Source organism: Pseudophryne corroboree, chromosome 7 (genome assembly GCF_028390025.1).
Source record: "Pseudophryne corroboree isolate aPseCor3 chromosome 7, aPseCor3.hap2, whole genome shotgun sequence".
Classification (NCBI taxonomy): domain Eukaryota; kingdom Metazoa; phylum Chordata; class Amphibia; order Anura; family Myobatrachidae; genus Pseudophryne; species Pseudophryne corroboree.
This window is the reverse complement of record NC_086450.1, coordinates 291,944,423-291,964,685: the sequence shown is the minus strand read 5'-3', so window position 1 is coordinate 291,964,685 and position 20,263 is coordinate 291,944,423. Positions and strand designations below refer to the sequence as shown.

Genomic DNA, 20,263 nt, shown 5'->3' with positions numbered 1-20,263 from the left:
CTTCATTAAGGGTTGTTTATACGACAAAAGAATTTAACATTGTCAGGGGTTACCCCTGAACCCCTTTAGGCCAGTCCAACCCTGTGTGCATGTGACTAAGGGCCTAATTCAGACTTGATTGTAGTTTTGCACGGCTACGATCAGTTACTCAGACATGCGGGGAGACGCCCAGCACAGGGCTAGTCCGCCCCGCATGTCTGGCTCTGCCCCACCGCACAAGTACAAAAGCATTGCACTGCGGCAGTGCTTTTGAACTTGACGAGTAGTTGTCTGGGTTGCAGCGGCTGCGTGTGATGTCACGCAGCCGCCGCAGCCCGCCCCCCACACGTTCCGGTCCTGCCTGCGTTGCCCGGACTGCGCCCCTAAAACGGCGGCCAAACGCCGCAGACCCGCCCCCTCCCACCCAGCGACGATCGCAGGGATGGGATGGCCATCTATCTGGCATGTGCCGGTGCACACCACCATGTAGTGGCTGAATGGGGTAAGAAACACTAGGGTGTATCACAACACTTACTAATTCTCAATGAGCTCAGGGAACTGAATAGCAGGTGGTCATATCTGCCACAGTTGACAGGGGGGTGTGGTATGAGTTGCCGGCGGACGGGTCCCCAGCAGCCAGCATACTGGCGCCGGGATCCGGACCGCCGGCTTGCCGCCAGCAGGACGAGCACAAATGAGCCCCTTGCGGGCTCGCTGTGCTCGCCACGCTGCGGGCACGGACACTATCTATTCTCCCTCCAGGGGGGTCGTGGACCCCCAAGAGGGAGAAAAGGTGTCGGTATGCCGGGATTCCGGCGCCGGTATACTGTGCGCCGGGATCCCAACAACCGGTATACTGAATACCACCCATTGACAGTAAATAGATAAATGAGCAAACAGTGCAAAACCTGGACCCCATGCATGGATACTAGGTGCAATTTAATACTTCAGTATATCTCAACAAGAGGGAAAACAGTTTAACACATAAAACTTACTTGTCGATGGGTAGCTCGGATCTTTAGATTGTTCACTTTCCAACTCTTTGAATTTTGTAGCTTTCCGTCTACCACTGACTGGACGTTCAGGGTCAGAAAAAAGCTTGGTGTTCCTGTCTTCTAAATCATCACATGCTTTCCTAGACAATATGGTTGAAAGGCTTGTTTTGTTTTCACTGTTGCCTAGATGCCTCAGTTCTGTTTTGGGGCTTTTAGGAAATTCATCTATGAGATGGTTACTAAATATATTATTTTCATTTCTAGAAGAGTCCTTACTGATAGAAAGAGTAGTAATACAATGTAGATGCTTTGCATTATCTTTATCATGCATTGTCTGTTGAAGGTTTGAGAGGGATGAAGAGGAAGAAGAAGCTAACCACTGAGGGATTTTACTTGAGGACTCATTGTCTTTTCTTACATTAAGTTTTTCCAGGTGTTGCATTATTGCTAATTCGTCATGATCAGATGGAGTCTGTGAGCGTTGTAGAGATGCTTGGAAGTCTGCGCTAGCAGTCTGTATGGAGTTAGTGAGCAATATACTAGGCTCATTACTATATACATGTTTATCTATTGCCGAGTTCATTCTTCTCCCTACAATTTCTTCATCTTCACAATCTGTTTGTTTTAGTCCTGTAGTTCTTGAATTGTTTGAGTTGCAGTTTTGGGATTCTTCCTTCCATTTTATAGAAACTACTGAATTAGATGTATTAAGTAATGTGTTTAAATTTGCTAAAGAACTTGATTGTGGAAAACTCTGATAATTAGCATTCATATTGCTGTTTTCATTGAATTCATCTATTGTATCTCTATGGCTAAGAGGAGGTGCGGAGGTGGTCATTATCTGACTGTTTAATAAGTCAATGGTATTACTGTAATCAAACACTTGGTTTCCACACCCTTTCTCTAAGAACCCATCAAACACTAAAGTTTTATTTTTATATATCTTCACATGCTTTGCACCAATGTCCAGATCCTGAAAAAAAATGGAAAATTAGATTTAAAATTTCACTTCATATAAGTATTCTTCAATTTAAAATGATACAATATAGAATTGTTTTTTAAAAAATTAATGTTTACCGGAAGTATTTTTCAGAACATTATGTCTGAGACACGTCTTGTCCAATATTGTAGTGATAAACATATATTCTAAAGCAGGGATGGGGAACCTTCGGCCCTCCAGCTGTTGTTGAACTAAACATACCAGCATGCCTTGCTACAATTTTGCTATTTGGCCATGCTAAAAGTTTTGCAGGGCATGCTGGGATGTGTAGTTCAACAACAGCTGGAGGGCCGAAGGTTCCCCATCCTTGCAGCTACACACTAAGTGACTTTTTGATTGAACCGATAAACAGCACAATTTATCCGTCTGTGAACGCTCCCAATATCGGCGCTACACACTTATGCTGGACATACGTGAACTGATAAAATATCTGTCAGATTGACAGGCATTTTATATGTCACTGCAGATATCTAGGACATACGGACATACACTGTGAGATCTCTCACAGTGTATGTCACCTGATTCTGGCAATCTGCACCTGAGGAGAAAACATCTCCCCATTCCTTCCCATGTTAAGGAGCAGCAATCAATATTCTTGGAACGGTCGGCCGCATACACGCTGTAATTTTATGGGTGATCTGCCGATATCGGACGGATCGGCCATATAATCATAGAGTGTATGCCCAGCATAAACAATTTTCTTTTCAGACTCACCACACTGAATTTGCAGATGTCCATCCACAAGAAGGATGAGGCAATCAGGATAAATTGTAGAAAATATGAGCTGATAATCGAGAATACCCACACACTACACGATATAGGGACTTTTGTCTGATGCAGATGTGTCCAATTACATCCTTGCTGCAGTCACGCTAAATAGCCCTTCAAGTCGCGCCATGCCCTGGCAGGACTCGGTAGCGCCAATTGTCTTTTTTTGTGGAAATGTGTCTTAGACGTAATTAATGCAATTGGATGCACAAGCAACTTCTGCTGATAAAAATGATATGCAGCATATCGATATTCTGTGTGTAATTGCGGCTCTATCTGCATCCGAAATGCCACGTTCAGGAAAACAGTGAAGCAAAGCATTTTGAATGCAAATACTGTCACAGTCACACACAGAATATAGGCATGCATATCATTTTAAACAGCAGAAGCTGCTCATGTGGCCTGTTGTATTACATTGTGTCTAAGACGCATTTTTGCGGAAAACGCAAAAAAAGACGCTTGGCGCTAACGAGTCATGCGTCACTTACGTGTTATGGCACTCATTCCGAGTTGTTCGCTCGCTGCTAATTTTAGCAGAATTGCTAATAGGCTAAAATCCGTCAGTTCTGCGCATGCGTATGCACAGCAGGGCGCACGCACTAAGCAATTTTACACAAAACTATGGAGGTAATTCCAAGTTGATCGCAGCAGGAATTTAGTTAGCAATTGGGCAAAACCATGTGCACTGCAGGGGAGGCAGATTTAACATGTGCAGAGAAAGTTAGATTTGGGTGGGGTGTGTTCAATCTGCAATCTAATTTGCAGTGTAAAAATAAAGCAGCCAGTATTTACCCTGCACAGAAATCAAATAACCCACCCAAATCTAACTCTCTCTGCACATGTTAAATTTGCCTCCCCTGCAGTGCACATGGTTTTGTCCAATTGCTAACTAAATTCCTGCTGCGATCAACTTGGAATTACCCCCTATGCTATTTTACTCAAGGGCGAACGAAGCTTTTCATTCGCTCTGCTGATCGTAGTGTGATTGACAGGAAGTGGGTGTTTCTGGGCGGAAACTGTCCGTATTCAGGGAGTGTGCTAAAAAACGCAGGCGTGCCAGGTAAAAACGTAGGAGTGGCTGGAGAAACGGAGGAGTGGCTGGCCGGACGCTGGGCATGTTTGTGACGTCAAACCAGGAACTAAACCGACTGAGGTGATCGCAATCTAGGAGTAGGTCTGGAGCTACTCAGAAACTGCAAGGAAATACTTACAGCAGAATTGCTAATCTTTCGTTAGCAATCGCTAATCTTTCGTTAGCAATTCTGCTATGCTAAAATACACTCCCAGAGGGCGGCGGCTTTGTGTTTGCATTTCTGCTAAAAGTAGCTAGTGAGCGAACAACTCGGAATGACCACCTATGTGTAGTACACAGAGAAAAGATGTAAGAGGACACATCTGTAGCTTCTGGCAAGTCTGACCGATTTGGTAATAGAAATGGAGTATTTCTGGCCATTTTTAGACCGTTTTATCAGTTTGGCTAAAACGGTCACATGCCTACACACTACACCAAACTCAGGCCCATCACCTCTCTGCACTGCACTGTATAAAAATAGTGACTTGCTTAGGGGCCAGTTCACTGTTGAATGCAAGTCGGCTGCAATTAGACTGCGTGACTTTGTAGATAATCACACATATGCGGAGTTGTACCAGGCTATATGACTGCGCCACCCTTAACCACATGCTTGATTAAATAACTGCCATCATCATTTGCGCTCACTTGCACTAAACCTTATTCCTGATGCAAGAGATCCAGCGTAAATCATACCTGTATATGCAAAACTCAGCATATCCTGCAATTCCATCTATATGAACTCGACATGCCCTCACTAAAATTAGCTTACTGTACTGTATATACAAATTTTCCACAGACCAAAAGGAGATTTATGGTAGACTTACCATAGTTAAATCTCTTTCTGCGAGGTACACTGGATTCTACAGGGAATAACATCGGGGGGTGTAGAGTTGGATCTTGATCCGAGGCGCCAACAGGCTAAAGCTTTGACTGTTCCCAGGATGCACTGCAACGCCTCCTCTATAGCCCCGCCTCCAGGCACTGGGGCTAAGTTTCGTTAACCAGTCCAATGCAGTAGCAGGTAAAATAGAGATGGTAGACATAGAACCACATTCTCACCACAGGAGAAGGTACCAGCGGCTAATGCCATACAAACCCAAAGAAGCTAAGTGCATCAGGGTGGGCGCCCTGTGGAATCCAGTGTACTGTACCTTGCAGAAAGAGATTTAACTATGGTAAGTCTACCATAAAACTCCTTTCCTGCAGTGGTATACACTGGTATTCCACAGGGAATAAAATTGGGGATGTCCTAAAGCAGTTCCTCATGGGAGGGGACGCACTGTAGTGGGTACAAGGACCCGGCATCCAAAGGAAGCATCCTGGGAGGCGGAAGTATCAAAGGCATAGAACCTGATGAACGTGTTCACTGAGGATCACATAGCCGTCTTGCACAATTGTTCCGGGGACGCGCCACTGTGGGCCGCCCAAGAAGGTCCAATAGACTGAGTAGAATGGGCCTTAATAGCAGCAGGAGCTGGGAGCCCAACCTGTGCATAAGCTTGTGCAATCACCATTCTAATCCATCTGGCCAAAGTTTGTTTATTCGCAGACCAGCCACGTTTGTGAAAACCAAAAAAGGACAAAAAGAGAATCTGACCTCCTGATGGAGGCAGTCCTCTCCACATATATACGAAGAGCCCGTACCACATCCAAAGACCGCTCTTTGGAAGACAAACCACGAGAGATAAAGGCTGGAACCACAATCTCTTGATTAAGGTGGAAAGATGACACCACCTTGGTTAGATAACCAGGGTGAGTTCTAAGAACTGCACGGTCGAGGAGAAAAATCAGAAAGGGTGGACAACAAGACAAAGTGCTTAAGTCCGACACCCTCCTAGCAGAGGCAATAGCCAACAGAAAAACGACCTTAAGCGTAAGGTCCACAGAGTCAAGAAGTTCAAATGGAGACTCTTGCAGGGCATTCAGAACAGACAGACAGGTCCCATGGAGCCATAGGAGGGACATAGGGAGGCTGAATCTGTAAAACACCCTGAGTGAAAGTATGAACGTCAGGAAGAGACGCAATTTTTCTCTGAAACCACACCGACAAGGCTAATATATGAACAGTGAGTGAGGCCAAACGAAGTCCTAAGTCCAGGACTTGTTGCAGAAAAGCAAAAAGTCTGGCAGTGCTGAACTTGTATGCATCGTAATTCATATTAGCACAACAGGTGAAGTAAGAATTCCAGACCCTATAATAAAACTGTGCCGAAGCCAGTTTACGGGCTTTCAACATAGTTTGACCGCCTCAGAGAATCCCCTGGCCTTCAGGAGTGAAGCTTCAAGAGCCACGCCATCAAAGCCAGTCTAGTCAGGTCTGGGTAGACACAAGGGCCCTGAACGAGGAGGTCTGGGCGTTAAGGAAGTAGAAGAAGGCGCTCTATTGAGAGACCCTGCAGGTCTGAGAACCAATGCCGTCTGGGCCACGCTGGAGCGACTAGAAGTAGTATTCCACCTACTTGCTTGAACTTCCGCATCACCCTGGGCAGAAGACACACCGGAGGAAACACGTATAACAGCCAAAAGTTCCATGAAATTGCCAGTGCGTCCATGAACGCTGCTTGAGGATCCCTTGTTCTTGCTCCGAAGACTGGAACCTTGTGATTGTGTCGAGACGCCATCAGGTCTCCATCTGTTAGACCCCACTTGTCCACTAGGAGTTGAATAACTTCCGGATGAAGAGTCCACTCTCCGGTGTGTACGTCCTGATGACTGAGTAAGTACGCTTCCCAGTTGAAGACTCCCCGGGATGAACAGTGCCGATATGGCTGGCAGATGGCGTTCACCCCATCAAAGGATTTTTGACACTTTCTGACTGTACTTGAACAGGCATGTTCTGTGCCAGAGGCAGGGCAAGTTTCAGCGCATTGAACACTGCCCGCAATTCCAGAATATTTATCGGGAGGAGAGATTCCCACTGGTCCACCGACCCAACACCGCGCTCCAACCCCGCAGACTGGCATCCGTCGTCAGGAGGACCCAATTGGAGATCCAGAAGAGACGACCCATGCTCAATTGTTGGTCCTGTAGCCACCAGCTCAGTGACAGATGGACCTCCGGAGTCAAGGAGATCATTTGAGACCTGATTCAGTGAGGCAGGCCATCCCATTTGGAAAGGATTAACCTCTGTAGAGGGTGGGAATGAAATTGAGCGTACTTTTCCATGTCGAAAGCCGACACCATGAGGCCTAGTACTTGCATCGCCGAGTGTATCGACATTCTTGGATGAGAGAGGAAGCATCTGATTCTGTCCTGAAGTTTCAGGACCTTCTCTGGAGACAAGAACAAATGTTGGTTGTGTGTGTCCAGTAACGCCCCCAGGTGCGCTATGCTCTGAGCAGGGACCAGCGAGGATTTCTACCAGTTGATGAGCCACCCGTGGGCTTGTAGGAATTGGACCGTCAGTTCCAGATGACAGAGAAGAACCTCTGGGGAGTTCGCCAGGATCAGCAAGTCGTCCAGATACGGCCGGATCCTGATATCCTGATGGCGGAGAAGGGCCGTCATGACCGCCATGACCTTGGTGAAGATTTGAGGAGCCGTGATCAGTCCGAAAGGTAAGGCTTGGAATTGATAATGTAGGTTGCCAATAGCAAACCGCAGATATTGCTGATGCGACATGGCAATAGGTATGTTTAGGTAAGCATCCTGTATATCCAGGAAAACCATATATTCCTTGGGTTCCAAAGCCAGTACAATAGAGCGCAGGGTTTCCATACGGAATTTGGATACCCTGACAAATTTGTTCAAAGATTTGAGGTTGAGTATAGGCCGAGAGGATCCATTCGGCTTCAGAACCAGAAACAGCGTCGAATAGTATCGCCTGCCTCTCTGAGACAGAGGCACCGGCACAATCTTTCCAGTATCCAGGAGGGATTGTACAACCAAATGTAGAGTTTGTGCTTTTAACAGATCCGAAGGGATAACCGTCGAGCAAAACTGGCGAGGGGGACGTCTCCTGAAGGAGATCGCGTACCCGTGAGAGACTACTTCCTGCACCCAGGCATCCGAAGTGGTCTTTAACCATACCTGGGCAAAGTGCAGAAGACGGCCTCCCACCCTGGGGTCCTCCAGGGGTAGGCCTGCCCCGTCATGCAGCAGGCTTGTCTGGTTTGGAAGCATGCTGACAGGCAGCCCAAAAACGTTTAGGTTTGGGCTTAGAGGATTTGGAAGTGCGAGACTGTCTCGGGTACGCCTGACCCTTTGCTTTACCTGGAGGGTGAAAGGAACGAAAAGTAGTACTCTTAGCCTTCGGAGCCGAAAGATTAGCACTTGGGAGAAACGCAGTCTTGGCCGACGTCAAGTCGGTGACAGTTTTGTTCAGATCCTCCCCAAATAGTATATCTCCCTTAAAAGGGAGCACCTCCAAGGTCCCCTTAGAGTTCAGGTCCACCAACCAGGACCATAACCACAGAATTCGGCAAGCTAGGACAGATGTAATAGATGCCTTAGCCGCCACAGCGCCTGCATCAGAGGCCGCCTCCTGAATATAATGGGAGGCTGTGGTAATATATGACAGATATTGTCTGGCAGTGTTAGAAAAAATAGGATTTTACTTACCGGTAAATCTATTTCTCGTAGTCCGTAGAGGATGCTGGGACTCCGTAAGGACCATGGGGAATAGACGGGCTCCGCAGGAGATAGGGCACTTTAAGAAAGCTTTGGATTCTGGGTGTGCACTGGCTCCTCCCTCTATGCCCCTCCTCCAGACCTCAGTTAGGCAAACTGTGCCCAGAGGAGATGGACAGTACGAGGAAGGATTTTTGTAAATCTAAGGGCGAGATTCATACCAGCCACACCAATCACACCGTATAACTTGTGATAAACTACCCAGTGAACAACAACATAGCCTCGGTCCAACCGATAAAACTACAACATAACCCTTATGTAAGCCATAACTATATACAAGTCATGCAGAAGAAGTCCGCACTTGGGACGAGCGCCCAGCATCCTCTACGGACTACGAGAAATAGATTTACCGGTAAGTAAAATCCTATTTTCTCTAACGTCCTAGAGGATGCTGGGACTCCGTAAGGACCATGGGGATTATACCAAAGCTCCCAAACGGGCGGGAGAGTGCGGATGACTCTGCAGCACCGATTGAGCAAACAGGAGGTCCTCCTCAGCCAGGGTATCAAACTTATAGAACTTTGCAAAGGTGTTTGAACCCGACCAAGTAGCAGCTCGACACAGCTGTAGTGCCGAGACCCCTCGGGCAGCCGCCCAAGACGAGCCCACTTTCCTAATGGAATAGGCCTTGACTGATTTAGGCAAAGGCAATCTAGCCGTAGAATGCGCTTGTTGAATCGTGTTACAGATCCAGCGAGCAATAGTCTGCTTTGAAGCAGGGGCACCAATCTTGTTGGTCGCATACAGGATAAACAGTGCATCTGTTTTTCTGACTCTAGCCGTTCTGGCTACGTAAATTTTCAAAGCCCTGACCACACCAAATGACTCGGAATCCTCCAAGTCACGCGTAGCCACAGGCACCACAATAGGTTGTTTCATATGAAAGGATGAAACCATTTTGGCAGGAATTGAGGACGGGTCCGCAATTCCTCTCTATCCATATGGAAAATCAGATAGGGGCTTTTATGTGGCAAAGCCGCTAATTCCGACACTCGCCTAGCCGACGACAAGGCTAATAACATGACCACCTTCCAAGTGAGATATTTTAACTCCACCGTTTTAAGTGGTACAAACCAGTGTGACTTAAGGAACTTAACACCACGTTAAGGTCCCAAGGCTCCACCGGAGGTACAAAAGGAGGCTGAATATGCAGCCCTCCATTCACAAAAGTCTGAACTTCTGGGAGAGAAGCCAATTCTTTTTGAAAGAAAATGGATAGGGCCGAAAACTGAACCTTAATGGAGCCTAATTTTAGGCCCAAAATCACTCCAGTTTGTAGGAAGTGAAGGAAACGGCCCAGATGGAATTCTTCCGTAGGAGCATTCCTGGCCTCATACCAAGAACATATTTTCGCCATATACAGTGATAATGTTTAGATGTCACATCCTTCCTAGCCTTTATCAGCGTAGGAATGACCTCATCCGGAATGCCTTTTTTCCGCTAGGTTCCGGCGTTCAACCGTCATGCCGTCAAACGCAGCCGCGGTAAGTCTTGGAACAGACATGGGCCCGGTTGCAACAGGTCCTGTCTTAGAGGAATAGGCCACGGATCTTCTGTAAGCATTTCCTGCAGATCCGGATACCAGGTCCTTCATGGCCAATCTGGAACAATGAGGATTGTTCTCACTCCTCTTTTTCTTATTATTCTCAACCCTTGGGTATGATAGGAAGAGGAGGAAATACATAGACTGACTGGAACACCCACGGTGTCACTAGGGCGTCTACCACTACTGCCTGAGGGTCTATTGACCTGGCGCAATAACTCGGCAGCTTTGTATTGAGGCGGGACGCCATCATGTCTATCTGTGGCAATCCCCACCGAATTGCAATCTGTGCGAAGACTTCCTGATGAAGTCCCCACTCTCCAGGACGTAGGTCGTGTCTGCTGAGGAAGTCTGCTTCCCAGTTGTCCACTCCCGGAATGAACACTGCTGACAGTGCGCTTACATGATTCTCCGCCCAGCGAAGAATCATGGTGGCTTCCGCCATCGCCACTCTGCTCCTTGTGCCGCCTTGGCGGTTTACATGAGCTACTGCGGTGACGTTGTCTGACCGGATCAGCACCGGTTGGTCGCGAAGTAAGGTCTCCGCTTGACGTAGGGCGTTGTATATGGCCCTTAGTTCCAAGATGTTGATGTGAAGACAAGGTTCTTGACTTGACCAAAGACCTTGGAAATTTCTTCCCTGTGTGACTGCTCCCCAACCTCGAAGGCTCGCGTCCGTGGTCACCAGGATCCAGTCCTGAATGCCGAACCTGCGGCCCTATAGAAGGTGAGCACTCTGCAGCCACCACAGGAGAGATACCCTGGCCCTGGGGGATAGGGTGATCAACTGATGAATCTGTAGATGTGACCCGGACCACTTGTCCAGTAGGTCCCATTTGAAAGTCCTCGCATGGAACTTGCTGAAGGGAACGTCTTTTCCCGGACTCGAGTGCAGGGATGCCCTGACACCTGTCTTGGTTTCAATAGGTTCCTGACCAGAGTCATGAGTTCCTGGGCCTTCTCTATCTGAAGGTAAACCCATTTCTGGTTCGTATCCAGAATCATACCCAAGAAGGGTAGACGAGTCATAGGAACCAACTGTGACTTCGGGATATTGAGAATCCAGCCGTGTTGCTGTGACACCTTCAGCGAAAGTGACACGCTGTTCAACAACTGCTCTTTTGATCTCGCCCTTATTAGGAGATCGTCCAAGTATGGGATAACTGTGACTCCTTGCTTGCGTAGGAGCACCATCATTTCCGCCAATTACCCTGAAATTAGTAATGACAATACTGTACCGCAATTCTCCGGTACGCCTGATGGGGTGGCTAAATGGGAACATGAAGGTATGCAGCCTTTATGTCTAGCTACACCCTAAAATCCCCCCCTTCCAGGCTGGCGATGATCGCTCTGAGCGATTCCACTTTAAATTTGAACCTTTTCCAGTATAGGTTCAGAGATTTTAATTTTAAAATAGGTCTGACTGAACCGTACGGTTTCGGGACTACAGCCAAGGTTGAGTAATATCCCTTTCCTTGTTGCAGGAGGGGAACCTTGAGCACCACCTGTTGGAGATACAATGTGTGAATTGTATTTGATATTATCTCCCTTTCTGGGGGAGAAGCCGGTAGGTCCGATAAGGAAGACCGGCGAGGAGGCACCTTTTGAATTCCAGCTTGTAACCCCGAGAACAATTTATATTGCCCCGGGATCCACCTGTGAGTGAACTCAGATGTGGCTGAAGAGTCGAAGACGTGCTCCCACTGGGACGGACTCCCTTAGCGGAGCTCCAGCGTGCGGTGGATGTAGTAGAGGCCGGGGAGGACTTCTGTTCCTGGGAACTAGCTGTGCCCTGTGCCCTTACCTCTGGTAAGAAAGGGCACTCCTCGTACTTTCTTGTTTTTCTGCGACCGAAAACACGGCATTTGAGAATGTAGTGCTTTCTTAGGCTGCGAGGGAATATAAGACAAAAGATCCGACTTCCCAGCTATAGCTGTGGAGACCAGGTCAAAGAGCCCTTCTCCACACAATTCCTCAGCCTTGTAAGGTAAAAACTACATATGCCCCTTTTAGTCGGCATCACCTGTCCAGTGCATGTTCCACAGGACACGTCTAGCAGAAATCGACATAGCGTTGACTCTAGAACTCAGTAGACTAATGTCTCTTTGGGCATGTCTTATATACAAGACAGCATCTTTTATATATATATATATATATATATATATATATGTGTATATACACTAGGGTCAATAACATGGTATCCTTATCTAGGGTTTCAATTTCCGCTGATAAGGTATCTGTCCACGCTGCTACAGCGCTATAAACCCATGCCGACACAATCGCCGGTCTGAGTAGTGTACCAGAATGTGTGTAAATGGACTTCAAAGTACTTTTACTGCATGCTATCTGCAGGATCCCTGAGGATAGCTGTTAAGTCAGCGCTACCTTTTGGGTAAACGTGACAATGCCTTGTCCACCCTAGGGGAAGATTTCCATCGTATCCTGGCCCTAGTAGGGAAAGGATACTCCCTGAGAATTCTTTGTGAGAATCTGCAGTTTCTTGTCTGGAGATTCCCGCTCTTTTTCCTCATGAGAGGAGGGAAATTTACCTCAGCTTTCTTCCCCTTAAACATGTGTACCCTCGTGTCAGGGACAGATGAGTCATCAGTGATATGCAAAACATCTTTTATTACAATAATCATATATTGAATACTTTTCTGCCAGTTTTGGCTGTACTTTGCATTATCGTAGTGGACACTGGAGTCAGACTCCGTGTCGATATCAGTGTCTATTATTTTGGATAGTGAGCGTTGTGAGACTCTGAAGGTCTCTGCCACATAGGGACAGACATGGGTAGATTCCCTGTCTGTTCTCTAATCTTTTGTGCAATAAATTTACCTCAGCACTTACTTTTACCTATCCAAACAGGTGTTGGCGTTGTCGACGGAGACACCACACACACACACACACACACACACACATTTGCTCCATCTCTTCCTTAGGAGAGCCTTTTACCTCAGACATGTCGACACACACGTACCGACACACCACACACTCAGGGAATGCTCTTCTGAAGACAGTTCCCCCACAAGGCCCTTTGGAGAGACAGAGAGAGAGAGTATGCCAGCACACACCCCAGCGCTATATGACTTAGGAAAAAACACAGCAATTTAATGTTTACCCAGTAGCGCTGTTATTATTATCTGCGCCGAATTATGTGCCCCCCCTCTTTTTTAAAACCCGCTCTTCTACCGTGGTATAAGCAGGGGAGAGTCCGGGGAGCTTCCTCTCAGCGGTGCTGTGGAGAAAAACATGGCGCTGGTGAGTGCTGAGGGAGAAGCCCCGCCCCTTCGGCGGCGGGCTTCAGTCCCGCTAAAAGTGTAAAATTGGCGGGGGCTCATGCATATATACAGTGTCCAGCTGTATATATGCTATACTTTTGCCAAAAAGAGGTTTATATTGCTGCCCAGGGCGCCCCCCCCTGCGCCCTGCACCCTTACAGTGACCGGAGTGTGTGAGGTGTAGTGGAGCAATGGCGCACAGCTGCAGTGCTGTGCGTTACCTTTGTGAAGCACCGAAGGCTTCTGCCGCCTGAGACGCCTTCTGTCTTCGTTTCTTCTGGCTCTGTGAGGAGAACGGCGGCGCGGCTCTGGGAGTGAACGCCCAGGACGAACCTGTGTTCACCCCCTCTGGAGCTAATGGTGTCCAGTAGCCGAGGAAGCAGAGCCTATCAGTTAAGTAGGTCTGCCCCTCTCTCCTCAGTCCCTCGATGCAGGGAGCCTGTTGCCAGCAGTGCTCCCTGTAAAAAAATAGAGAAAAAATCCAAACAAAAATGCTTTCTAGGCAGAGAACTCAGGGGAGCTCCCTGCAGTGCACCCATTTCCCTCTGGGCACAGTGTAAAACTGAGGTCTGGAGGAGGGGCACAGAGGGAGGAGCCAGTGCACACCCAGAATCCATAGCTTTCTTAAAGTGCGCTATCTCCTGCGGAACCCGTCTATTCCCCATGGTCCTTACGGAGTCCCAGCATCCTCTAGGACGTTAGAGAAATTAAAAGGTAGCTCCTCCTCAATAGCTTGAACCCATGCTTCAATTCCTTTTGCAGCCCAAAGGCTGCCATAGTGGGTCTATGTACAGCACCTGTAAGGGTGTAAATAGACTTCAAGCAACCTTCCACAGGATTATCCGTCGGTTCCTTCAAAGAGGTGACGGTGGTGACAGGCAGAGTAGATGACACCACAAGACGGGCTACATGCGAGTCCATTGGTGGCGGGGTTTCCCACTTGTTACTCAACTCCACAGAAATAGGATAACGAGCTAGCATCCTTTTAGACAGAGAAAATTTATTTCCTAGAGAAGACCAGGATTCTTGACCGTATGTCAATTAAATGGTCAGAATGTGGTAAAACTAATTTAGTAACCTTCTGATGTTTGAACTTATCAGGTTTCTTAGACGTGTCAGGAGGGTCAACGTCATCACCAATCTGAAGAATCAGCTTGACAGCCTCCACTAAGTCAGGGACATCAACATGTGTTGTAGAATCATCATCAGAAGCAGCATCAGCATCTGATGGATCAGTATATTCCCCATCCGAATCGGAAGAATCATCCGAAATATTAGTGGATTGTGAGGAAGACATGGCCCGTTTAGATGACCCTTTGGTCCCAGTAGGGCGAGGGATAGGTTTTTATTTAAGCAAAAACTGATTTAATTGCTGTAACTGGGTTGACAGAGTATCCGCCCATGGTGGATTAACTACAGGGACAATATGTGGTTGTAATGGCACAGGAGGTCCCACAGGGTGCGTAAGCCGTGTTACAAGCGTAGTCAGCATATTGTAAAATGCAGGCCAAGGTGGGTCTTGAATTGCCACAGGTGCTGCGGGCTGGCTAGAGGGGCAGAACACCCTCTACCAGAACCCTCAGCAGAAATCTTTTCCTCAGATAAATCTGTGATGTCAGTACTGCTTGATGCAGGAGTGTCTGCGGATTTCCTGCCCTTGTAGCAGACATTATTGGGAATGTAGCCGTAGGGCATAACAGTACAATATAGCCAGACAAACACAATACCTGACAACCCCCCCCCCCCCCGTGTTATGTGACTGCAACTTCACAGCACAACAGAGGATTTAAGATGTACCAAGAGACTGAAACACACACAGTGAAAAAAACTAAACAGTATATCCTGTGAAACACTATATGGTATATGAGACCCTGGCGCACTTAGACCCCCAGGGCACAGAATATAGTGATAGCAATATGTGTGATACTCAGAAAAGAATCCACACAGCAGCTATAGGCACACAGTCACAGGTACAATGCAGAAATGATTACATATAATCAATAAAACTGCACTGGACTAGTAATACTACATATAGTTATGTATCACAGAATGTTAGCTATCACAGAATACTTGTACTAAATATTCATATAGTAGTGCACTTGTTCTTAACTAACGCTGTCTAAACGACATGTAGAATACTTAAGTGTCCTGTAAATGCACAGCGCTGATGAGACAGGCGGCTTTTTATTATTATTATTATCCTTTATTTCTATGGCGCCACAAGGGTTCCGCAGCGCCCAATTACAGAGTACAAATGCACATAATCAAAACAGGAAAACAGTGACTTACAGTTGAAGACAATATAGGACAAGTACAGGGTAACTAAGCATAACTACACCAGTAAATGACAGAGATAAGTTCCAGGTGGCCAAAAAACTGCGTGATTTGGGCAGTTGAGGATTATTAAAGTAAGAAAAGGATAAGCACATGAGGGAACAGGGCCCTACTCGTGAGAGCTTACATTCTAAGGGGAGGGGTAGACAGACCGGGGTGACACAGATGGGGTACATAGAGAGCGTGGAACAGAGGGTTAGGATGAGATTTGGCTGGGTTTGGTAAAGAAATGGGTCTTAAGAGCCCGTTTGAAGTTTTGTAGAGAGGTGGAGAGTCTGAGGGGGAGAGGTAAAGAATTCCAGAGGAAGGGAGCAGCACGTGAAAAATCTTGGAGATAGGAGTGGGAGGAAGTAATCAGAAGACAGGAGAGTCGGCATGCATTAGCAGAGCGAAGAGGACGGGTGGGAGAGTAAAGGGAGATAAAGTCAGAGATGTAAATGGGAGAGGAGTGGGTGAGTGCTTTGTAAGTGAGTGTGAGAAGTTTGAATTGGATTCTGAAAGGGAAGGGAAGCCAGTGAAGGGCTTGTAGGAGAGGGGAGGTGGACGTAGTGCGTTTGGTGAGGAAGATAAGCCGGGCAGCAGCATTGAGGATAGATTGGAGTGGAGAGAGGTAATTGTCAGGGAGGCCAGTTAGGAGGAGATTACAGTAGTCCAGCCTGGAAATAATCAGTGAGTGAATAATGATCTTAATGGCATCCTGGGTGAGAAAAGGTCTGATCCTGGAAATGTTTTTGAGATGAAAATGACAGGTTTGTGAGAGGTGCTGAATGTGTGGTTTGAAGGAGAGGGAGGAGTCAAGGATTACACCAAGACAGCGTACTTGGGGGCTAGAGGAGATATTCGTGCCATCAATGGATAATGAGATTGTGGGAGGTGAGGTTATGCAGGAGGGTGGGAAGATGATCAGCTCAGTCTTAGACATGTTGAGTTTAAGAAAGCGCTGGGACATCCAGGAAGAGATAGCAGAAAGACAGTTAAAGGTACGAGTGAGGAGAGCCGTGGAGAGATCAGGGAAGGAGAGGTAGATTTGAGTGTCATCAGCATAGAGGTGATACTGGAAGTTAAAAGAACTAATGAGTTCACCTAAAGAGGACGTATAGAGAGAGAAAAGGAGAGGACCAAGAACAGAACCTTGGGGGACACCAACAGTTAGTGGAAGTGGGGGCGAGGTAGCATCATGAGAGGAGACAGAGAAGGAACGATAAGAGAGGTAGGAGGACAGCCAGGAGAGGGCAGTATCACATAGACCAAGAGAGTGAAGGATTTGCAGAAGGAGAGGGTGGTCCACAGTGTCAAAAGCAGCAGAGAGGTCAAGAAGAATAAGCAGAGAGTAGTGGCCCTTAGATTTGGCTGCATGGAGGTCATTGCAGACTTTTGAGAGGGCAGTTTCAGTGGAGTGGAGAGAGCGGAAACCAGACTGGAATGGGTCAAGCAGTGAGTGAGAGGAAAGAAAGGCAGTGAGGCGATTATAGACAATACGCTCAAGATGTTTGGAGGCAAAGGGGAGGAGAGAGATGGGTCGATAGTTGGAGAGAGTGTTAGGATCAAGGGTAGGTTTTTTTAAGAATAGGGGAGACAAGAGCATGCTTGAAGGTAGAGGGGACAGTGCCTGATGAGAGGGAGAGATTGAGAAGGTGGGCAAGATGGGAACAGGCAGAAGGAGAGAGGTAGCGGAGGAGGTGGAAGGGGATAGGGTCGAGTGGGGAGGTTGTGTGTGTGTGTGGGGGGGGAATGTATGAGGGCCATGACTTCCTCGCCAGATACATGGGAGAAATATGTCAGAGTTGGTAAGAGGGAAAGGGAGGGGTGGCAAAGGATGGGTGGTGGCTGGTTGCTGGCCTGGTGGGATGTGATGTCCTGACGTATGGAGTTAATCTTGGATGTGAAATAAGTGGCAAAGTCAAGAGCAGACAATGAGGAAGGGAGAGGAGGTGGTGGTGGGCAGAGGAGGGAGTTAACAGTGGTTAAGAGGCGCTGGGGGTTGGAAGACTGGGTAGAGATGAGGATTTTGAAGTATGATTGTTTAGCGAGGGAAAGGGCAGCACTGAAGGATGAGAGCATGAATTTGAAATGGAGGAAGTCTGCTTTAGAGCATGATTTCCTCCACTGTCGCTCGGCAGTACGTGAGCATTTTTGTAGATATCTGGTGCATTTGGTGTGCCAAGGTTGAGGTGTTGATCTGCGAGGGTGAATAGTGGTTGGCGGAGCAACAGAGTCAAGGGCTGAAGTAAGAGATGCATTGTATAGGGATGTGGCTTGTTCAGGGCATGTGAGAGAGAGAAGAGGAGAGAGAAGTAAGTCAAACAGGGAGGATAGGGATGAGGTGTCAATAGCCTAAATGTTACGCTTAGTGATGGTAGCCTTAGGAGGGAGAGATGGGGGAGCAGAGATAGAAAAGTTGAATGAGAGCAAGTGGTGGTCAGAGAGGGGAAAAGGGGAATTGGAGAAATTAGAAATATCACAGCGGTGAGTGAAAACCAGATCCAGTGAGCTCCCGTTCACATGGGAGGGTGAGGTGGTCCACTGGGAGAGACCAAGTGAAGAGGTGAGGTTAAGGAGTTTAGAGGAAGGTGGTTTTGTGGGGTTATCGATAGGGATGTTGAAATCACCTAGGATAATGGAGGTAATGTCAGAAGAGAGGAAGTGAGGTAGCCAGGAAGCAAAGTTGTCGAGGAATTTGGAGGAAATGCCAGGTGGACGGTAAATGACAGCAACTCGAAGATTAGTAGGTTGGTAGAGGCGTATTGCATGGACCTCAAATGTAGAGAATGTAGGAGATGGTTCTGGAGGCATAAGTTGGTATGTGTAGCTTGAGGGTAAAAGGATCCCAACACCACCCCCATGACGACCCCCAGGTCGGGGTGTGTGTGAGAATGTGAGGCCCCCAGCAGCGAGAGAAGCAGGAGAAGCGGTGTCATAGGGAGTAATCCAGGTTTCAGTAATGGCCAGGAGGTGCAGGTAATTGGAAATGAAAGGTCGTGAGTGGGGGCCAGTTTGTTGCAAACAGATCTGGCATTCCAGAGTGCACAGGATAGGGGGCAGGAGTTTGTGGAAGAGATGTGATGAGATTATCAGGATTGCTGTAGCATTGAGGTAAGATTAATGTGGAAGGAAGGGATAAAGAGGGTGTATTGATGGTGCTGGGGCCTTGGCTAGGAAGGGAGACTGCAGGAGTGAGGCAGGGAGGGAGTGCAGTATGATACTGGTGGAGGAGAGGTGAGGTGACAGGCAAAGAAGGGAAAGAGCAGGGTTGAGTGGTGGGGTATAAATGGTAGTGCCCCGCAGTCCCAGGATCAGCGCAGCTCTGTGAAATGGCACCCAAACTATGACAGGGAGTGAGGGAGAAAGAGAGAAGCAGCTCCAGGGCTGGAACACCTGCTGTAGATGGCGCCTGGAGCTGGGGGAGGGGCTACAGGTCAGCACCTTATCCCCTCTGCTGGACTTCACCACCGGGTACTATGGAGCTTATGTTAAACGGACCTGTGCTCTCTGCCCTGGTGGATATAGTGGGGTCCCTGCACGGCCACAGTGTGCACACCAGCGGCGCGGTCCATCTCCTGGGACCGCGACCGGATCGTGATTTCGGCGGGTCCCAGCTAGGGGACCCTCTTACCTCCTCCCTGAAGTGCGGCCACGCGATCCAGGAGAGCAGCAGCGGTGATGTGTGCCTCATGGGAACCGGAGAGCCTCTGCTGCAAGTATCCGGCAACCAGGGCGCGGGAGTATGCAGCGCCGCTAAGGGAGGTGATGGAGCCACAGCACAGAATGTCAGACTGACATGCCTGTGCTTCAGCACTTGAAGTCTTCTTTCGTCTTTAAAAAAGCTCTTTTCAGGGCTGCCTAGCATGGCCCCACCTGTTAGCTGCCTGCACTGCAGGGCATCCTAGGAATAGTCAAAGATTTAGCCTGTTGGTGCCTCGGATCAAGATCCAACTCTACACCCCCCAATGTTATTCCCTGTGGAATACCAGTGTACCCCGCTGCAGAAATTAAGTTTTTTTAAGATGCAAATGGAGCTGCAATGGATATGCGTATAACTGTGAATCGCTCCGTGACCTTAGCTACACAGCATGCACAGTGCTAAAACGCAAGATCCCTTTGCAAAACGGACTTGGTCATTAAGGGGGTCATGCAGATATGAATGCTGCTGTACGTTTTCGCACAGAGGGCGATCAGATCCAAAGTGTGCATGTGTCTGAGCCGCAATGCGCAGGTGCATCGGACAGCTACAACGGGCATTAGCGGTTAGCGACAGGATGGTGCGAAGGATCCATTCAAACGGGTGTTCGCAAGGTGATTGACAGGAAAAATTAGATTTTACTCACCGGTAAATCTATTTCTCGTAGTCCGTAGTGGATGCTGGGACTCCGTAAGGACCATGGGGAATAGCGGCTCCGCAGGAGACTGGGCACAACTAAAGAAAGCTTTAGGACTACCTGGTGTGCACTGGCTCCTCCCTCTATGACCCTCCTCCAGACCTCAGTTAGGATACTGTGCCCGGAAGAGCTGACACAATAAGGAAGGATTTTGAATCCCGGGTAAGACTCATACCAGCCACACCAATCACACCGTATAACTCGTGATACTATACCCAGTTAACAGTATGAAATATAACTGAGCCTCTCAACAGATGGCTCAACAATAACCCATTAGTTAACAATA

At 47.9% G+C, this 20,263-nt stretch overlaps 1 protein-coding gene across 4 annotated transcripts in view; it reads right to left on the bottom strand.

The window, feature by feature from the left end:
• The window catches only part of KATNIP (katanin interacting protein), a 465,431-nt gene that overhangs the window by 172,965 nt on the left and 272,203 nt on the right, over positions 1-20,263 (bottom strand). For all 4 annotated transcript variants that reach the window (XM_063934229.1, XM_063934228.1, XM_063934227.1 and 1 more), the window contains exon 15: positions 975-1,947. In XM_063934229.1, coding sequence (XP_063790299.1) covers positions 975-1,947 — 973 coding nt within the window. The remainder of the gene's footprint in view (positions 1-974; positions 1,948-20,263) is intronic.